The sequence below is a fragment of the Narcine bancroftii genome, chromosome 6 (genome assembly GCF_036971445.1).
Source record: "Narcine bancroftii isolate sNarBan1 chromosome 6, sNarBan1.hap1, whole genome shotgun sequence".
Taxonomy (NCBI): Eukaryota; Metazoa; Chordata; class Chondrichthyes; order Torpediniformes; family Narcinidae; genus Narcine; species Narcine bancroftii.
This window is the reverse complement of record NC_091474.1, coordinates 201,634,694-201,656,589: the sequence shown is the minus strand read 5'-3', so window position 1 is coordinate 201,656,589 and position 21,896 is coordinate 201,634,694. Positions and strand designations below refer to the sequence as shown.

The window sequence follows — 21,896 nt, the reverse complement described above, 5'->3', positions numbered from 1 at the left end:
CACGGGGTTTACCTGAGGCACCTCCAACAGAGGGCAGTTAACAGGGCAGGGATACTTCTTGATACTTCTAGTACTGTCTCCTGAAAAGCATTTGACACCATATATATTATAAACCCCACAATATCATCCTCTAGTGGCTGGCTGATACCCTTTGGTACTGCAAACTTTGTGGCAATAGCCGGTATATTCTCCTCCTGATTGGCCCGAGCAGTGTATGGGGATTTGGGTGATTCGGCCTCCATTACTGGCCCTTCATCATCTTCCCATGTATAATCATTAATGTCCTCCCCCTACTCTGATAGCATAGGAATCCTGCTCTTCATGGCCTTCACCAGTTCCTCCAATTTGTCCAGATTACTTAAAATTCCATCACTGGTCAAGGTCTCTGCTCTCTGGCAGGCCTTACCCTCTGACCCCGATCGAGCGGGTGCTCATTGTGCAGAGACCACGCCCTTCTTCGAGCTTTTTCTGGTTATTCTTGCCCATCGAGTGGGCAGCTTCGCTACACGATGTGTTAAGTTTGGCTCAGGTCCTACCTACTCTTGTGCAGGGTATTTCCCCTCACTGCCACTCAATATACTGAGGTCCAATCGTCTCATGCAGCTCACATCATGCAGCGGTATAATGGTATCACAGCTTGCTTTTTGAGACCCTGACTTCCATGAAGCCAGGTCAGTTCAGCCAGACTTGTACCCCTTCAGCGAAGGTCGATCTCGGTCACCTGATCCCACCCCCAACAGAGGTAGATCAGCATCGCTGCTATCATTTGCAAACCCCAACGGAGATAGGTCGGTCTTACTGCTTCTCAGCTGGGACTCTGCACCCCAGCAGGCCCGCTGGATTTTTGGTGCTAATGAAGCGCTATGGGGGCTCTTCTTGGAAGCCTTCCTCCTTAGGCTCTTGCCACCCTGCCTCTGCCCTAGCTCCTCATTGCCCTCCGAGAACCTCCCACCGGTTGTCCCAGACCTTTTCCAGTACACCTCCACCTCCGAAGGGCTACATCAGGGTCTCCCCTCATCATGACCCGGGAACCTCCCACCGGCAGTTCCGAATTATTTCTGCTTCCCTCCTTCTCCGGAGGGCAGGGTCACGGGTTTGATTCCATTTTGTGTATCACACTCCTGCGATCTCCCTCAGGGCTCTGCTCCTGAAGGCCCACTAATTTAGCACTTTTTTGGGATCGTTCTACTGCAATTTCCCCACCGATTTAGCGCTTTTGCTCCTGCGGCAAAAAATGTGTGCTGCCCCTCGCACGTCAACAGATGTAATGGCTGCGCATGCACGGATGGGATCTCACGTTGTGAACAAACATACATTGCGAAGAATAATGTCATACTTTTATAACAGTGCTTTGGATTTCCAATGGCATCACACTGCACAACAGTAGAACAAAACAGGAATGTTGTAACTACAAAGAGGGTTGAAAAATAAAGGAGTCTATCCTTTTACATTGATACTGTGTCTAGCATATTTATACTTTTAATAATAACATTCAAGGCTATCTTGAATGTTTCTACAGATAATATATTGTACCAGTATAGCCTTTGTGAGATTGCTTCATGAGGTAAAAATAAGGAATAATATTTTGATTTCAATGTATCTTTACTAAGAAAACATAAATGAAATTTGACCTCAAAATCTGACACTAATACCTTTGTGTGTGTGTGTGTGTGTGTGTGTGTGTGTGTGTGTGTGTGTGTGTGTGTGTGTGTGTGTGTGTGTGTGTGTGTGTGTGTGTGTGTGTGTGATGGCTACTCCCATGTGTTCCAACACAACCAAATTATGCTCTTTCACATTTACATTCATGTTGACTAAGATCCACCTAATAGTACCATGAAATAAGAAGGTAACACTGGACCACAAAATGTTTTCAAAATGTTTGTTTTCTGAAAAAAAATGATAGATTATGATAGATAACTTCAAGCTGAACTCAGTCAATTTCAGATATGCTGTATCACGTAGGAACTTGGAGAAACATGAAATGAACTTTAATTGAATTTAGCATCTTTAATTGCATAATGTGCCTCTGAGCCAAGCTCTCAGGTTGACTACACATGTTACACAACAAATGTGAGGAACACAGGGTTTGCCTTGGTCATCAATTTTATCACCAAAGTAGAGCTCATAGGCTTTCTTAATAAGTGTAGTCATGCTATGTCTGTCATCCTTAAGTGTATACTCACCACAAATGTAAGAGAATGTATCGCAGCTGTTGCAAAATTGGCAAGATATTTCTGCTGTATTGAATCTTCCTGAAGACAATAAATGTTATTGTTAAGTACACTCACTATGCTATTGCCTGAGAAGAGCATGTACATCAAAATGTTCAATCTATAATCAACGTAATGCGCATCATCTGTATATGTGAGCTGTTTTTATAATCTGACAATCTATTCTGACTACACATGCACAGGCTTAAGACAATTTTTTGCATAGTAACTGCACTGAGTACATGCACAGGTATGCTTAGAATGACCAAAAGAGCTTGCTTTGTGGGCAATATACCAGTAGACTTAAAATATGACAGGGTATCACAAAATAGGTTATATCTGAAAAGTGGTATTGTAATAGAAAAATTTAAAGGTGATTTTTGAGATAAGCAGTCCAACATCCATAAAATACACACAGAAGTGTTCATTGTCTAGTGTAACTGGAGCAAAAAGCTTCAGATATTGGAAATCTGAAACAAAAATAATGAATGCATATCTATTGCAAGCAGGTTGGAGTTGAGGCTTTCTTACAATTGTACAGGATGGTGGTGAGGTCACACCAAGGGTGCCACGTACAGCATTGGTCTCTTTATATGAGGAAGGTTAAATATACACTTGGGAGTTAATAAGAATAAGGGGTGGACCTTTTAAACTAATATATTCTTAAGGAGGCTTGTTGGGGAAGATGTGTCATTTAAGGTTCTCCACCAGTGAAAACAGCAAATAAGGGATGTAGTTTCATTATAAATAGCTAGTCATTTAAAATTGAGATACATAGAAATTTCTCTGGAATTCTCCACCCCAATGTTATCTCATTGGAAACATTTGAAAAGCAAGGGGACCATGAGGATCTGGCACAGAGAAGGAGTTAGTCTTGGGGTAGATCAGACATAATGACAATGAATGATGGGCCAGGCCTTTGGAGCCTGGTGGACTACAACTGCTTTAGTTTTCTTGTGTTCTTGTGATCAGATCATATTAGTGGGGAAAGAAACAGAGTTGATGTTTTATGACAGTGTTTCCTAAACTGGATTCTGCGGAACCCAGGGGTTCTGTGGAAAGGTGTAGGAGTTTCACAGAAGAAATGACGGGGAGTAATAATGATCTGCGTGGGTGAAGCCAGTGACTGTGGGCCAGAGTTGGCACTATGACATTGCCAGAGTGACACGCATGGTGATTTCTGGGAGCTGGGAGCGGTAGCATGAAGATTTGCAGTGTGTGTGAGGAGAGGGTTCTGAAATACCGGTGTTCACCAGCCACCTGCGGTAAGTGAACAATGGGAGGGGATCATGGCCGGTGGCATCTAATGTGGTGGGGGCAGCATGGGTCATGGTGGGAAGTGAGGTGCAGAGGGACTAAGGGATGGCAGGAGCAGCCTGGGCCACCGTGGGGAGCGAGGGGCCATAGGGGTAGCCAGGCCTGTGATGGAGAGTGAGGGGCACTGGGGGTGGCCTGGGTCTGTGGCTGGGAGCATGGGGTGTCAGGGATGGCTTGGACCCCATGGTGGGGCAAGGTCAGGGGTGGCTTTACTAAAGCTCAGCCTAGGCTCCAGGTGGTAGTTAATCCGCTACTGGTGAGTTTATTTACTTTCTTACTATGCTTGTGTATATAACAGATTTTTAAAATTGTAATTAACGAATAGGGTTCTGATTTCCAAGTGCTCCTCAAAAGGGTTCCGTCAACTAAAAGGTTTGTGAAGCCCTGTTTTAGGTCAATAATCCTTTATCTGAATGGTAAAAATGTAAAATAAAACAAGCTTGCTAAATTACAAAGAAGAAAATGGTGGAGAAAAATAGAGGATATGTTGTGATAGAGGCAAACTATAGATTTTTTTATCCCTCTCCATATTTATGACAAAACACAAATACTGGAGAAACTCAGCCAGTTTCGCAGTGTCCATAGAAATAAAGATATATTGCCGACCTTTCTGGCCTGAGCCCTTCCTCAAGGTATTTACCTGCTATGGATGCTGCAAGACCGCTGAGCTCCTCCAGCATTTCTGTGTTTGACTACAATCAGAGCATCTGCAGACTTTGGTGTTTCACTCCATAGCTAAGACAGTTTTGTTTTTGTTTTTTTCCCTCTCCTGTCTCCAGCTGCCTACCCTTAAACTAATTGTTACGTTAACAAATTCAGTCTGCACCCTATCACTGTCATTCCTTCTGTTCCCTTCACCCCTCCCCTCCCTGGTTCATAACAATCTTGTCATCCTAGTTTTTACATCTGAGAAAGGGTCCTTGACCCAAAGCATCAACTTTGGTTCTCATCCAGTACTTGCTGTTTAACTCACTGATTGCCTCCAACATTCTCTGTCTTTGTCACGTGGAAGTAACATTTGCAGACTTTGGCAAGATCAGTGGCAAAGGAAGACTGAGTGAAAACAGTTCTTCCTGGCAATTAGCCTTTATTATTAGATTAATTTTGAGGTGCAACCAGCCACATAATACTTGGTGGTCAGGAGTCATGGAGTTATAATGATATTCAGGCCATCTGGACCAACTTATCCATGCCAACTAACCTCGTCCCATTTGCCAGAGATCAGCCCTCGAAAACTTTTCTATCCATCAAAAAGTTTTTGAAACTTTATAATAGCCCCTGCCTCAACTATTTCCACTGATAGTTCATTCCATATACCCACTATCCTCTGTGAGAAGACAGTGCCTTTCTGGTCCCAATGAAACCAAAACCCATCACCTTTCATAAATGTCCACTAGTTTTAGAATCCCCTATCCTTGATAAAAAGTTAAGATTATTAACCTTATCTATACCCCTTATCATTTTAGAAATTTCTATAAGGTTCCCTACATTGCCTTCAATATTCTTGGGAGAAAAATCCCAGCCTTTTCAATCTCTCCTTATAATTCAAGCTTCTCAGTACCGATCGCAACAACACCCTCTACTTTCTACAAAGTCTGAGAACTTGTAACACGTCTTCGCTACTCAGTCAAACCTCTATAGGGCAGAAAGCATATTGACAGGTTGCATCATAGCCTGGTTTAGAAATTGTCCAGAAGGTAACAAGTGTAGCCAGGTCCTTCACAGGTTCTGACCTATCCATTGAATGCATCCATGTGAGGCGCTGCCTCAAGAAGGCATCCAACATCACAAAAGACCCCCATAACCTTTTCTCACTGCTACCTTTGGAATGAAGACACAGAAACCTGACCAGCTAAAGACTAATGTTAAAGTCAGCCCACACTGTAAGAAAACAAACAGCAGAACCAATGAAGCATACAACAGTTTCTTTATTTACCCCTTTGTAATACTAGCAGTAACTCATTCTTTATACTGAGCCCCAACTCAAAGCATCGGAGTGTTCATCGTACTTTTATTCACATTTTGGGCAGGGGTCTGCATGAGACCCTTACAACTTTCACACGTTTCACATACCTGCATTTTGTGCTTACTATAACATTACCCTGTAATGTCTACAAATGTCTGGGAAAGTCAGAGTGTCTTGTACACAAGGTTTATAAACATTCTTGTGAAGTTAGCTCTTATCTCACTACGGCACAGATATTAAGAAGGCAATTCCCACTATTGCACAAGCAGCTGCTGTATCCTTACCTAATCCATTAACCCTTTGTTAAGCATATTTGTAAAACTTATTTTTTTCACACTAGGTTGAAGAACAGTTTCTTTCCAACAGCTTTCAATTAATCACGACTGCCCTGACACGGAAAACAACTGTATAAGTCATTGTTTTTGCACTAGTGAATATTTCCTCTCTATCTATTTTTGTGTTTGTCTTTTTAATTCAATTAAGTCTACTATTGTAGTCATTTTTGTAGATTTTCTTTTCAAAGTACCTGTTCACCTGCAGCAAGAAAGAATTTCGGTGCATATGTCTTCTTTGCCTTGGCTTCGCGGACGAAGATTTATGGAGGGGTGTGTCCACGTCTGCTGCAGGCTTGTTGGTGACTGACAAATCCGATGCGGGACAGGAAGGCACAGTTGCAGCGGTTGCAAGGGAAAATTGGTGGGTTGGGGTTGGGTGTTGGGTTTTTCCTCCTTTGTCTTTTGTCAGTGAGTTGGGCTCTGCGGTCTCCTTCAAAGGAGGTTGCTGCCCGCCGAACTGTGAGGCACCAAGATGCACGGTTGGAGGCGAGATCAGCCCATTGGCGGTGGTCAATATGGCAGACATCAAGAGATTTCTTTAAGCAGTCCTTGTACCTCTTCTTTGGTGCACCTCTGACTCGGTGGCCAGTGGAGAGCTCGCCATAGAACACGATCTTGGGAAGGCGATGGTCCTCCATTTTGGTGACGTGACCCACCCAGCGCAGTTGGGTCTTCAGCAGCGTGGATTCAATGTATACATCAATAAACTCACTATTGTTATTACATTCTTGTGAATCTTTTCTACACCCTTCCTAGCATAATTATATCTTTCCTATTGTTTAGTAACCAGAACTGCAAGGAATGCTCCAAATACAGTCACACCAATTTCCTGTATGGCCTCACCAAGGTTTTGTACAATCAGTGAACCTCAGTACAATGTAAAGCTCACTCATGATAGATAGGATGTTGGAAGTTTAAGAATGACCTATAAAGCAGTGATTTAACTGAGCATTTGATTCCAATTTGCGAGTCAACAACAACAAAATTAAGAATTTAGTGAACAAGTCGGCATCACAAAAAGTGCTTTGCATTGAGAACTATTGAGTAGTGTGTACTAAACAAATCCCATTCAAGCAATGTGGGCCTTACTTCAGATCAGCCTGAAAGTCAATCAGGAGCCACCTGGCCTCTGAACGCTGAACTGGCTACTGAGAATGCAGACTTTTCAGCCAGTTGCATGCCCTTCTAGGGAAGATCATGATCAGATCTCAAACCGATTCAAAGTCTCTTCCGATTGGTTTCAATGGAGTCATTTCATTCAATGCACAAGATTCTCTTCCTGTAACATTGATGTCACAGGGGCACTAAACAAGGTGGGAAACCTAATATGCGTGTCCCCATGTATCTTAAAAATTTGTGTCTGTTTCAGCATTCTAACTAACAGGTTTGTCCTCTAGGTTGTCTGTAATTTTTGAACCAATGGCCAAAAATTAGCTTCTCTTTACAACTTAGTTTATTCATTCTTTCCAAAACCTGTTTTACCTTTATCTGAAAGAGAGTAGAGAAAACAGCAAGAGGTACACAAAGTGGAAGAAAAGCTGTCATTTCCATAGACCTTTAAGATGCATGACTTGACAGAACACCACACAGCTTTAGCTCCTATAATGACAAACCAGCCACTAAATGGGCATTTGCTTTGTTACATCATTATGAAATACACTAAAAAAAAGTGATGTGTTATGAAATTTAAAATAAGGCAAATTAAATCAATCTAGGTCTCTGTAATTAAACGTAAGGAAATAAAAATGATAAACTCTGTGTAAGAGTCCCATCTGACATTGGTTCAAACAGACCTTGTCAGTGCTTGAGATCAGCTGTATCAGGCTTCATTTACATAAGCATCATGTGGTGTTGCAGAAACCACATTTTGCCAAGCTGTCAGTTGATCAGCCATCTCTTTACTAAACAGATTTACCATTAAAATTGTCTGCACAATTTGTCAGTTAAATGAGGTACAAGAGGGACACACTATTTGCCCCTAATTAGCTGTGCAGACTACCTTTGTCTGTTTGATTAAGTATTCACTGTATCAATTTCATTTAATCTGATTCATTTCGCACACTTCCCATGAGACTCAGCCAATATGGTCATCTAATCTCTGATATCATCTCTGATTTCAGTCTGTAATAGTCTTTCACTCACAAACAGAATTTCACCTATATGTAGAAACCATGGTCATATTTTACACAGAAGAATTTGTTCAGAGATATCAGTGTATTTGCACTCAGTTGGCATTTACATTTTTTACAGCAAATTGTATTCACACTGTTGTCACCCCAAATTACGGTATGTTATGGTTTCATGTTATTAACACAGTCATCAAAATTGTAAAAATCAAATCGACAGGAATTAAGCTTCATATACAGGTCGAGCACCCCTTATCCAAAATGCTTGGGACCAGATGCTTTTTTTGGATTTTGGAACAATGGAACTAAGCAGCACGGTAGCAGCAGCAGAATATCTGAGTCAGTGGTTAAAGCAGGCTTTTTGAACGCCGACATGATGCCACAAGTGGAAAATTCACATGAAATAATCTTTAGTACTTACCAAAAAAAAACTTGATCTCTGCTTACAAAAGAAGACCACCTCCCCACCGCGGCCCCCAGCGGTCCCCAACACCTCTCCGCTACTGCCACCAGTCCCTCCCTGATTACAGTCCCCGCTCCTGGCTGGGAGCTCGAGGAGACTTCAATCCACTGCACCCGATGTTGAGAATGGAGTCGCCGACTCCGGCTGCAGCTGATGCTGAAGACTTGGACCCAGCTCTGTTTGGCTTCTTCCTGGCTAGAAGCAAAGATTGTTTTTTTTCCCCCCACTGTTATTGTAATCAAATAGGTGCCAACAGAGTGTCAGAGACCCACGGGGGAAAGTTAGGTGTTGAATTTTTTTCCACTTGTGATATGATGTCACCGTTTTTTAAAAAATTGGTTTTAGGATCTTTTTGGTTTTCGGATCTTCGGATAAGGGGTACTCAATCTGTATTTTTTTTTTTAAAAAAAGGTTTCCAAAGTTAGAAGTTCAGTTTCTCAGTAAAGGAAATTATTTTTGAGATGATATAAGTGATATTTTATGGGGAAAAGGTTGAGTCATGTTTTATCATGTAGAATACGGCTATCTTGTTTTCAGTATATGTTGTTATACATGCTGTGTTTTGCCAGTGTGAGCCTCTCGATGCCCAAGATGGAGAATAACTGAGCCATAAAGAAACAAGGTCCATGAGTTTAATGCAGCATTTAAGGTACAGCATTTAGAATTGATCTTATTATTTGTTGGTTCAGGAGGTAAAGTCATACAAGTTTCCTACTTATAATTATGGTCCGTTGACTCACATATATGGTCCTGATGAAAGCATGATCTGGTAATATGTTTGATAAATTCATACCTACATCAACAGATAGCGAGTGCTTTCTTAAATAAGGAAAGGGAAGGTGACTAGCATTTCTAAACAGTAGCTATAACATTAACTATAGAAGATGGTAAGGATAGGATTGTCATTGTCTTAGTTGGTTAAAATGTTAAGTATCTGAACCATGAAGGTGTCAAGACACTGAATTTTTAACCAGAAGACATTAAGGATGACACAACTGACCTTTGTATCCCTGGACTGGAGAGGGGAAATGAACCAAGTTTTTGTTTTGTTTCCCTTTAAATTAAATTCCAATGTGAGTTGTCTCTATCTCCATCTGTCTCTCCACCTCTCCCACCTTCTGTCCAGAACCCTATCACTTCTTGGCTCCTCCCCATTGTCTTTTCCCCTTCACATATGTAACATCATCCTTTATTACTTTAGCTCATTGACTAACCACTTCCACCCATGGATGCTGCTTGAACCGATGAGTTTCTCCAGCTTGTCATGGTTTGCTCAAGATTCAGCATCTTCATTTTTTGTGTTTCTTTAAACATTTCAAATTTTGCTTATAGTACTTGGTGATGTGACAAGCAGTGAGGAAGATGATATGTTACGCCTTGAACAAACAACAACAGAAGTCGCAATTTAAGGGAGTTAAATTTTAACTCTAAATTTATTAATATAATGTCTTAACCCAGTTAACCTCTTTATAAATATCTCAAACAAATATACTGACATCATATCTTTATAAACAGTGTGCATGTAAAAAAAAACCCCAGACCATTACAGTTTGTGTCCAATATTCAAAAAGAGAAAAATCCCCCCCCCCCAAAAAAAATCCAGGTCAGTCAGTCAAGTCCAAAAAAAGTCCAGAGAATTCAATCTCAAAGTACAATGTTCAAATTCAGTGCTTTACTGAATAACAAAAAGATGTTGTATTGAACATTGGAGAAAGAAATAACTGAAGTCGCATTGCTGTAAGCTTAGGTATCCTTTCTCAAGGCTTCCTTAAATGACTTCCCTCTGTACTCAAGTTGTGATTTCAAACAGCTCTCCAGTTGGCCTCTGCTGCTCCAACTGGAACTTCAACTGCCATTCTCTCTCTGTCTGCACAGCTCAACCCAGCTGCACCACAAGTCACACAGAGTTCCCAGCAGAATTCCATCCTTTATGATGACAGTCCACAATCCAAAAGGTCAGTCCCTGGTCCATACAGATACCAATTGGTATCTGTATTGGTCACAAAGCAACCCATAAAAATGGCAACTAATCAAACAACAGATGAAATTTAATACTGAAGGGTATATGTTGCTGTATTTTGGCAACAGAAAGGGATTGGAATAAACATGGTGGATGCAAGAATGTGCAGGCACAGAGAGATTTGGAAGTTCATATGCATAGACCTTTGAAGGAGGCAGGACATTTTGAAGGGGTAATTAACAAAGTATATGGGATTTTGGGCTTCATAAATTGAGGTGATAAGTGCAGAAGCATGGAAGTTGTGCTCTGGTTAGGTCACAGGTTGGGTATTGCTCAGCATATTTTTGGAAAAACATTAAAATATGAGAGTGTGCAAAGAAGATGCTTCAAAATGGTTTCAAGGATCTTAGTGTTAGGTTGGAGAAGCTGGACAAAGGGTGAAGGTAAAATTGATAGGGATGAGATAATGGCAGATTAAAATAATGTAGTGATACAAGAGGACACAGATAATGATAATGACACAAGACATCACAGATTCTCAATTTTGGGGCTAGAGGTGCCGGGGAAACGTAAGGAGCTTATTTTATGCAGCAAATTGTAGTGACCTTGTTTATACCAACCATCAAAGCTGACATGATCGTTCATATTAAAAGGAAATTATACAGTTATTTGAAGGCTGAAAGACCTCCTTTGGTACCTTTATGATTTAAGGGTGTCACAATTTGTTTACAGTGATGTGCTTTTGGGCATTTGTAAGTGCTTTCTAGTTATTGCAATACTTTGAAGGATGAACTTTCAAGTCATCAATGTACAAGACAGTGAAAGTCCATTTTCTATAATTTTTAATGGTCTTGTAGTTATTTATTTAAATACTTTAAGTGATCACTCTGGAGGCACTGGCAGACATCAGGACCATCATCCTGACAATCTGCCTGTTGTCATATTCCCAGTTGATTATTAATTCATTTTGGTGGGGATTTATTTATTGCTTGCTGTAGTGGAATGAAATCAGTGCTGTTAGAACAATTAATGTTTTGAGAAGAAAGTGTGAATAAACTACTTACCCTTTCATCTCTCTGCTGGTTTCGAAAAAGAAAACATAAGATGATAGTTTGCATAGAGTCCTTTTATCAATTTTGCTGCTAAGAAAGTTCACAAAAAGTAGTTTCACTTTGACGCTAATTGTTATAAATATGGTCATTCTGTATTTGGAAGACAATAAAAATGTAGAACCAGAGAAATAAAAAGGTGAAACTACTGAAATTTGTAATTTACTTCAGAAGGGGAGAATATGCGGTGGGTAGAGCTAATCTCCAGTATTCATCACTAATAATTATGATTTTAATTTGAGATTGAGTAGATTATAATGTAAGGATATATATGCTGCAAGTTACCAAACAATATTATATATCCATTAAACGTTGTAGGGAGCAGTGCTTTAGAAGATTTCCAACCCCGTGCGGGGAGAAGATACGGTAGCAGAACTCAGTTAGTTTTTAACATTCTCCATGAACATAGCTGAGATTAAAAAAGTAGATGAAATGAGATAGATTCTCAAAATTCTCACAAGAAGATGTTTTCACACACAATTAAATTACACCAAGTACATAGAGCAATGAAGAAACTTCCAGATATTGGTAATCTATTGCACATGACAGTGTTTTGTCAATCTTTCCTTCTCTATCACACAGATTAATTGTTTATGTCAAAGTACACTCTGACAAATCAATTTAGTTTGTTAGCTATTTAGTTAATTACCTCAAGCTACGTACTTGTTTTATTTTTAATTTCCAATGTTTAGAATCTAAACTTCAAGTTAACATTTTAAATGATTTTATTGTTCTTGAAGCTTTAAAGTTCCAATGATTAAGGAAATTAGATAACAGAAAGTTGGAAGGTAAAAGGCTGATAAGGATTTTATAGAGTCAATAGAGTTCTATACAGATCTACTTTGTAGAATGAAGAGCTCGGTGACTCTCTAAATGGTATATCAGCTATTCACCTTTCAACTTTGTTTTTTTCCAACTTCCTTAAACATTTGGGACTTCAAAGACGTAAGAATAGTAGAGTATTTTAAAGTGAAAGTCCTAAGGCAATTGGAAGGCATAGTAGTAATCTAATGACATAGATTGAAGCTAAAGACTACTGTGGAAATTCAATAAAAAAATGTTAGGAGTACCTTTCAAAGTTTGAAGACTGGCTTTGGATTGTAGAGTTGATGGAAACCTAGAAATCATTAATTATATGAATAATTATTTGAATAACAGATAAAATGCATTTTCCCCACAGTGTTTTCTTTTTCCTAAATTCTCATCCAATCATTCTCTAAGTTTGGTTTTTATAAGATGTAATTCATTGCTCGAAGTTTCATTACATCCCTTCCTGGGGTATAGAAATTTGAAAAGGTGTCAGCACCAAAAGGCCACTGAATTGCATGATTCAGGAAAAGTGCCTGGTCACCGCCTTCTGAAGACTATTTAAGGATAATAAATGACTGACAAGTCAATGCCCACACCGAGTAACGCAGAATGTGACCATTTACCTTTTGAATCAATTCCGGGTTTGTGAAAATCGGAATGAACCCTGTCTCTCTGTTATCATTTCCCCGTGTTCGTGAAAACGCCACGTCCTCAATCATTCCCCTTTGCGCTCTTTGACGAATTCCGTTGTCTTTCTATTTGGGGCCAAGTATTTCATACGCAGTGTTAAAACAAATTCGCTTCGTTTGCCGTTAATGTCTTTTAGTAATCAATCTGTCGATCGGTAGAAATGAGAACGACCTGACTCATCCGTACCCCTCTTCCTCCATTGCGCTCATTTTCTGTGCACACTGCTTCCTTTTCACTCAAATGTCATTACAATCTGCTCAATATTTCTCTGTTAACTCGAAGTGGTGCATAATTTACAAACACTTCTGGCGACTCTCTGTGTCTCTTTATAAACAGCTGCACAGTATATATTTCTCATGTAAAAACACAATGCTGAAGAAACTCGGCAGGTCAAACATTGCACTTTATAGAGCAAAGATACATTAGCAACGTTTCGAGCTTGAGCCCTTCATCAGGTATGACAAAATGTAGGCAGGCGCTCGGCGTCTTTGACCTGCTGAGTTTCTCCTGAAGTGTGGTTTTACTTCAATCAAGGGTTCTGCAGCTTTTCGTATTTTACTTCATATTTCTTTTAATTTTCTCGCTTCCATTCTCTTCTCCTGCACATCTCACGACACACTCCAGTCAACAGTTTAGAGTCATGGCTAAGAAGAGATTTTACACCATTGCAGTTTCTCCACTTGCAAAGTGTTATGTCAAAAGTCCATTTCCTCTGGTTCACGTAGTAGTTAATCCTTATCTGCCTCAAGCCTCCGCATCCACCAGAACAGCAGGGAAAGCTATTCAGTGACCCTTTCCACATTTTAGCTTCCTTATCTTAGAAAGTAGCCTGGAAGGCCTCGCCGCCCCTCCCTATGGATAGAATCGAAAGCCAGTTTGGCTACTGGTGTGATCTAAGTGGTCGCTCGGCATTCTGCGTCGTTTTTCGGAAAACCCAGATCACACATGAAAAGGAAAGCGTCCTGGATTCGCTACAGACGTTGAGAGGTTAGGGGAAACTGGGGCACATTTGCAAACTGGGGCAAAATGCAGAGAAGGTCGGTGATTAAGACGAATAGAAAAACATCAGACATCCAGCAAGTTGACACCAGTCCTTACCCCGCCAATAAACCCGTTTCATTCTACAGCTGGTCACACCTTTTGCATAAATGTTCTACAACTACCATAATATTACTAAAGTTGCTGGCTTTGGTTATTGTATATTTTGACTTTAAAATAACAAAGAATGGAAAGAATTAAAAAGAAAACACCCACGCTCCTTGTCTGTGAGTTGTTCTTTTATACATGGTTGAATGAAACAGGGTGGTGGGTCTTTTGTTTTTTGTATCGGTCATATTGAGAAGGCTTCGTTAAAAACGAACTTTGTCATTAAGAGCATATGGAGTATTTCAGAAGAAATGTTCCCGAGGCGACGTTGCGGCCACGAAGTGTGCCGCCGTGTTCTGAATTGGAAGAACTCCGTGACACAGCACCGAACGTAGTCTAAAATAAGACATCGTCCACCTCTGTGCGATCTTTGCTAATCCGATATACTATTTTTTTTCTATGCAGTGCAACTGCTTAGTTTGAAGGGGGTGGGGAAGTTTAGAATAAGGAGACAAGTGTCTTGAAAGTAAGCACACAATTCGTGGCAACAGTTATCTGCTGCCCAATGAACACTGTCGTGTGGGTCACAAGACAGTGGCTTTGATTGTTCAATCCGCAGAGCAAGTGCTGATACACTCTCTGAGGGATTCCCTAAACTATGGGTTACTGGCAGGCAGACAAACGCTCGATGACAGCCATTTGTGACCAACTAGTGAACGCCATCTGCTTTAGAAACAAAAACACGGAATTTCAACATCACCGGAACTAAGAACTGAGCAATGACAAAAACAAACTAAAATAGAACGAAATGTCGGTCCCTTCCAATGTCGATGTTAAGGAGCAGGAGGGCAGAGGGAGGCGCGAACGGAGAGCGCGGGTACACATGGAATCAGGTGATATCTGGACGACTGCTCTCCCCAGAGAAAAGAAAAATGGTTTCTGCACCTGCTGCCCTAATTCACTTTTAAAACCTGTCACATTTAGTGAGAGTGGGCAGGCATAATAAACTGCATTCAGGCTGTCAATTGAGTCAATAAGTTATCTCCAACTGCCTTTGTTTCAGGGTCGGCGAACCCTCTAATAAAAAAAAAGAGGTCCTTATTCAAATAAAATTTATTTTCAATTGCAAGCTTAATGTTTCTGGCACAAGCCTGGGTCTGAATGTAGCTCTTGCTAAGGGCTAGTCTATTGTTAAAGTTCATGTGTCGCGCCTGAATCCTTTGATCTGTCAAATCTGCTTAGCAAGCTGGTTAAAAACTGTTCAGACAACAGGTGTGTCCTTTGAGAATTTGGAGAAAACAGCGAAACATTTCGCATCTAATTTAGCAGATTTATCTACTTAGCAGTCGCTGGTGAGATTGCTTGGGCTTTCTGAAATAATAATAATAAAAACACTCAAAACAAACCATTCGATTCCTTGTCAAAGCTTCCTATTAATGCAAAGATTATTGGTTGAGAATTTAGAAGAAAAGTATATAAAACCGTATAAGAAGCACTTTGATAGGTATCTTTAAGTCAAGGAATAGGAAAGATTAGACATTGCTGGTAAACTGCAAAAATTAGATGGATGCCAATAAAAACAAACGGGCGTTTTTAAATGTTCCTTGCAAGAAGCATTATTTGCTACATTCTTTTGATTACGGTCATACATAGAACTAAAAAGAGGTCATACTTTGGAAAATATTTAAATGGCCAAAGTTTTTAAAAATATTTTTAGTTAGGAATACTTCATTTTACCCCGTTTTCAACTCACCAATCATTGCGAGACTGACACAATTTACGTTCTGGTCGAATTAACTCGTCTAATATGGATGCCACATTCAGTTAAATTAAATGTTTAGCATAGATTTGGCCCTAAAAATAGAAGCAAATTATAATATCGAAAAATTAAGCACCTCCCTTCCAATTGTCCAGCGTCAATTTCAAATCAATGCCATTTATCCGACAGCATCCGATGAGAAAGTTGTTCTTCACTTGGAATAGTTAGCAAACATTGAACGAAAGATCTGTAAATCGAAAATGACATTAGTGCGATGTTAACAGAAATCTTCAACAAAAAAACAAAGCGCGCTTTAAAAAACTATTTCAAAAATAGTTGTATGGAAAATAGCATTGATCAGAAAAGGTTCCCGCAATGCGTAGATTGGTTATTTCAATCAAAGATACTTGAAATCTATAAATTTACTTGACGTATTTATAAGGGAAATGCAGGCAAAAGGCTGATTTTTTTTTCTGATAGCAATACAATTTAATTAAGCGTAAGTAAGTACTTACCGATTGTGCGTGAACACGTGGTTTATTGGCTGTTAGTTTTCATTGCATTTTAAACGAGAACTGATGTATTTGGAATGATATAACGGTGACTGGAATTACTCTGAAGACCTAGCAAACAATACTTTAAGGAAACGTTAAAATTATTTCATAATGCAATATATTCGAACTTTAATCCAACGACAGGCACTCTTTAGTGGAACTAAGAATGAACAGGAAAAGTTACAATTATTTGGGAATAATCTGGTCAACACCACAACTAAAAAGGAACACATTTGCATAAAATTAATCTTGCTCCATCTGCCAGCCCATTCTGCGCCTCCTCTGCTCTTCACTGCGGTTTGCAGCCGAAACAAGCCTCTATTGTGCTCACAGTGTTAATAGTAAATCGGAGGGAAACGAAACAAGAGGATTCCAATCTATAAACATACAACAGGGACTCAATCCTCTCTTTTATTTACATCGTCGAACAAGTGGATGGAATGTGCATTATGGTTGCCTGAACCAACGAGTGTGCGATGCAGACTCTGCGGACTCTCCCCTGCACTTGTCCCATTCATTCTTCTCCAACAACAATTCATTTACACTCCCGATAAAGATAGCGTTTCCATGAATTTCCCATTTGCTTGGGCAGAATTTAGAAAACAAGAAATAAACTGTTAAGAAAAAAAGAGGAAAAAATTAATTCATTTCACAACAATTGATCATTAATCGCCCCTTCTGCTCAGCTAAACGAGCTTCTGTGATATGGTTCGTCTTACTTATGAAGCAAAGATTTCAGGAATTGTGTTGTTCTTGCCTGACTCCATGAAGTACTTCTTAATTGCCCGAACTGCATCGACGCAATCCGTACAATTGAGCAATAAAGCTTTTTGACTTTCGTTTGTATATGCAATTAACGCAAGAACCAGTAAGTAGGGGCGGGGATAAAAATTAGTTTTAGGACTTGGCTGGCTGAAGAAATGCAGATTGTCAGTCCAACATCTTCTATTCTTTATAGTTTACTTCTTGCGATGGGATGGAGGTGTGTGGGTGGGTGGGGGTGGGGGGGGGGGTGCGCAATGAGGCAAGAGAACTAGGAAACTGCCAATTCCCCGGTTATGGTTTTAATGTCAGCATTTAAAAGATTTTTTAAAAATCCCTTTTCACTTATTTGACACACGAGTTCAGACAAGGTTAAAGCAAAAACAATTTAAAATTAGAGATTCGTCAAGATTTCATTAAATCCGAGTTCAACCGTGAAATTTGGAGTTTTCTCGGGCCAGGATCACGAGAAGTCCTTATTTTATCCAACTGCTTCTCCCGTATCTTGCATGAATGTTAATATTGAAGCAAGAAAGTATCCACAATCCTACAGTTTGCAGACTCAATGGCCTCACGAGTTCTCGTTGACTCGGTCAGAATACTTTATATGGAAATCTCCAAAGCGCTCCACAAACTCTTGCAATAAGTAGACCTAGAATAAAGTTTTTTTAAAAAGTTTGTTTAGGTCTTTTCCTAACGCGGTTGTATAACATGTGCCACATTTTGGGCAATATTATTCTAAATCTTTGTTTCATGATGGGAGACCTAAATTCCGTAAACCAGCGCGGCGACTTCGACCACGGAAACAGTCGCCTCCCACTTTCAAACATTTGTCTCGATACCAGCAAGCTTGATCTTGTAGATTTAGGCAAACGTCATTTGTCCTAATCTAAAATATGAGAAGTTATGTACTTCCATCCAGAAGAGGTGTGAGAGCGTGAGCACAAGTTTTAAAAAACGCTGCTCAGTGAGCTGACGGAGAAAAAGGAAAGTTCGCATATTTGGGAAACTTGGTTCACCATCTCCACCGTGCTCTGTGCTGCGGCTGTGCGAGCGGTGTTACAACCGTTACAGGTAAAATCCTGATTAAAGTCTAATTTAAAGTCTGATTAAAGTTTATCTGATTAGGGAACGTTTCGATTTACAATTTACGGATTTTCATTTTTAACCATCGACGACCCGTTAATGGTTTACATCACACGGGGACATTTATTAAGAGGGCGTCGCAGTCGTGGCAGCATTGATCCGGGGACAACTCAAACGCCAATGCGGCAGTGTGAACATCGTTACTACTGATAATGAGCCGGTCCAGTTTCTGATTATAAATGCCAGTTTGTTACAACATGTCGCATTCGCAGGGAAGATTTCTGAATGAAAGCTCTGTTAAATTGAAGGGCAACCTTCAATGCATGCGTTCTATCAGCCATTATCCCCTTTATTTTGCAACCAGGAGTCGGTCAAATGCTGTGAAGTAAACGATGCATTTTTTCTCACTTACTACAAAATGACAGTCATGCTGAGAAAGTTTTAGTCACTTGCACTGAGTTCAATGTGACCTTCCGCGAGCTGCAGACAGAAGGAGTTGAATTGCTCGCAGCCAATTGACAAAACAAAAGCAAATAAAAACGCTCTCGCCAATTCGTTTTAAGTTGACTTTTATTCAAACTGATCATTCAGGGACACCGGGCGTTAATAAATATATCCATAAATCATCGCGATAATACAAAAATAAAAGACACGGGTGTTGTCTTCGATGTGTAACAAAATAGTTGCAGCAAATGTCAAAGAACCGGTGATTTCTTGTACAACAAATTCGTATGCCACAAGCCATGCAGGTTTGAGCAACATGGACAAACACAGACACATTTCTGCTAACAACTACGTTTCGGCAATCTTATTATCTCTGGTACTATAGGAATTCCAACACTGACCAAATCACATTCTGTCTCTTTCTCGCGCTCTTACTCTATTTGCACTGTTCCCCATGCGTCTTTCCATGTGGATTTATTTACAGTCAAGGAAATACTCAAATGCCAAATCCTTGTTACAAGGAAATGCTTTTTTTCCCCCCTCATAACTTGCTTGGCCACGCGAGATACCGTTTTGGAAAATAAGATTCACAATTAAAAGAAAAATCAAGCATGCATGTAGTTAGCTGGTAGTCTTTTTTTAATGCAGCACAAGGTCAGTCTTCTTATGCAACACGACGTCTATTTTTAATAACAATCACAGCTGGCAAAATCAGACCTTACTTCATTAAGTCTTTACCATCTGTAGAGAGCCTTGGCATACTCGCTGTGCTTAGGGCTGAGATATGAGGTGGCGGTGGCATCTGACAGATGGTGCAGGGACATGGCAACCCTGCCCAGTGCTGGAAGGTGTTTCCTAACGGTGCAGGAGGCGCCGAAGACGTTTTCAACAGCGAATGAGGGGGTCTCACCGCGCTGATCCCCGGTAGAGACGCTGAAATGGAGGAAGAGGAGGAGGTCAACGCGCTGCCCAATATTGGATGGACCTGATGGGCGGACGTAGAGTGTCCCGGGTGCCCGGCAGAATGTCCTACAGTCCCGCAATGGAAAGCAGAATGGTGCCCACCATATATCTCCCCTACTAGCCTTTTCATCTCTTCCAGAGAGTTCGACAGCATAAGGATGTAATTTCTGGCCAACAGCAAAGTGGCAATTTTGGAAAGTTTCCTCACTGATGGTCCGTGGGCGTAAGGCATGACCTCCCGGAGACCGTCCATCGCGAGGTTCAAGTCATGCATCCTTTTGCGCTCTCTGCCGTTGATCTTCAGTCGAAGGTTCTGCAAGTCTTGCTCCGAGAGTTGCTTTTTCACTTTGAACTTGCCCCCCGCCTTCTCATCAGCTTTGCTGAGGGCTGTGATGTTGTGATCATTGGCGAGTTGCTGGAGCAGGTCGCTCTGTGTGGAAGACACCGAATTCATCCTGGACTCCTGGTGCTGGAGATGATCTCTCAAATAAATTTCGTCCACGTCTGGCGACGAAGCTCTGCTAGAGAGAGAGCTCGAGTCAGAATTCATTTTATTGCCTCTCGTTATTATGAGATGTTCTCTAGTCAATAGTTTGAGATCTTGATTGTTGCCAACCTACAACGTCAGTGACAAAAAACGAGCAACACACACACACCGCCACCCACCCACACAGACACACAGACACACATGTACACCCACACACATATACACGCGCGCGCGCGCGCGCACGCACACACACACACTCAGGCACACACACACACACACACACACACACACACACACACACAGCGTCTCTTATTCGCTCAGAAGAACTCCTCAAACAAGCTGGACCTTTTGGCCAGTTGTGATGTTGAACGAGTTTTGGTTTTAAAAGAAGCTTTTTATAGAGGTGCAGAGTGCAGGGAAACAAAAGCCCCCTCCTATACATAATGGTCTTGTTAGTATGACGTGGAGATCATTTGAGGGCGGTGCAGCGTTGACGGTTCCATTTAGCTGTGTCTTATTCATATTCATTGTGCTTTCTCTTTACGGGACACCCTACCATGGGTGATGCGGAGAGAGAGAAGGAGGCTGCTACCTCGCAGCAATCGAAATTTAAATAATAGTATTGGAACTGGCCCAGTCTTTTTAAGTTTGCAATTCAGATAAATTAAAGTTAGCATTTATACAAGATTATCCATACCTGCATTCAGCAAAATAAGAAATCACCTCCTTGATTGTTTAATATTATAGCTGATCTGTTTTACATTATGAAATTATGCACATCCATACACGCAATAAAGCAACAAAACATTATATAATAATTTCAAGACCAGCGTTTAAATAAAATAGACAATTACTGACGCAAACTCAGTGAAAATGTTTATGTTTCATCGCTTTTAATGTCTCATCTTTATTACAAATTGCATTCTGCAGCACAAAGCCTCCATTGTTGCAACAATCGTCCTGCAAGAGAACAAGCACTGAGAAATCGATTCCAAATTAAAAAGAAATCAAATCACGGAAAGGGGCAATGTGGTAAAAGAAGGGAGGGAACGAGTGGAAGATGAGACAGGATAACGCTTCAAGCACACGCGCCTCCCAGCGACAACAAAACGCAGAGCGAGCGAACGAGAGAGAAAGAGAGGGGAGGGAGGGAGAGAAAGGGAGAGGGGGAGAGAGGACAGAGAGGGGGAGGGAGTCAGGGGGTGAGGTAGAGAGTGAGGGAGAGGGGATGGAGAGAGGAAAAGAGGGAGATGGGAAAGAGAGAGACAGACAGATCGATAGAGAGAGACAAAGAGAGAGAACTGTCGGAAAATACAATACATATAAAAGTTGGCCTCATCCAAAGACAGACTAGTGAAAACGAAAATATCTTCTTTAAGATGTCGAGAAAATAATCTGCACGAGGCATATCTGTATTCGAGCGAAACGAAAATCATTTCAACACAAAGATGAACTGAATCAATTTGAACGGCATTGAAAATATTGTATCCACATTATTTGCTTTTAATAATTGTACATAAATGAGATCTGCAACTCTTCCCCACAATTTAATTTAATGTCTTAATGACATGTTTTATTATTGCTTATAACTTATTACAAATGTTCGATCTGTAGTAATGGATCGCCTATTTCAGGCGAAATAGGGTCTCTGAAATGTTGATACGTTACCATCCAAATCACGATCGCCGTTATTGAAAACAGCGAATCGGTTTTAAAAAGCAATTGAAAATTATCAAAATAGTGTGCGGAATGACTGAATATGCACATTA

General features: G+C 40.6%; 1 protein-coding gene across 3 annotated transcripts; it reads right to left on the bottom strand.

The window, feature by feature from the left end:
• Positions 1-19,298: 19,298 nt before the first annotated feature.
• Positions 19,299-20,905, bottom strand: olig3 (oligodendrocyte transcription factor 3). Of its 3 annotated transcripts, none has more exons than XM_069888324.1 (2): positions 20,825-20,905; positions 19,299-20,161 (listed from the first exon to the last, which is right to left on the bottom strand). In XM_069888324.1, the coding sequence occupies exon 2, from the start codon at positions 20,092-20,094 to the stop codon at positions 19,396-19,398; it is 699 nt and encodes a 232-aa protein (XP_069744425.1). In that variant the 5' UTR covers positions 20,095-20,161; positions 20,825-20,905; the 3' UTR covers positions 19,299-19,395. The 3 variants fall into 3 exon arrangements, with proteins under 3 accessions (XP_069744425.1, XP_069744424.1, XP_069744422.1); XM_069888323.1 differs by having other exon boundaries at positions 19,299-20,158; positions 20,825-20,891; XM_069888321.1 differs by lacking the exon at positions 20,825-20,905 and having other exon boundaries at positions 19,299-20,817.
• Between the last annotated feature and the right edge of the window lie 991 nt (positions 20,906-21,896).

Excerpts from the sequence above, each read along its gene's own strand:
- olig3 (XM_069888321.1), bottom strand. The coding sequence starts at position 20,190 with ATGAATTCTGACTCGAGCTCTCTCTCTAGCAGAGCTTCGTCGCCAGAC.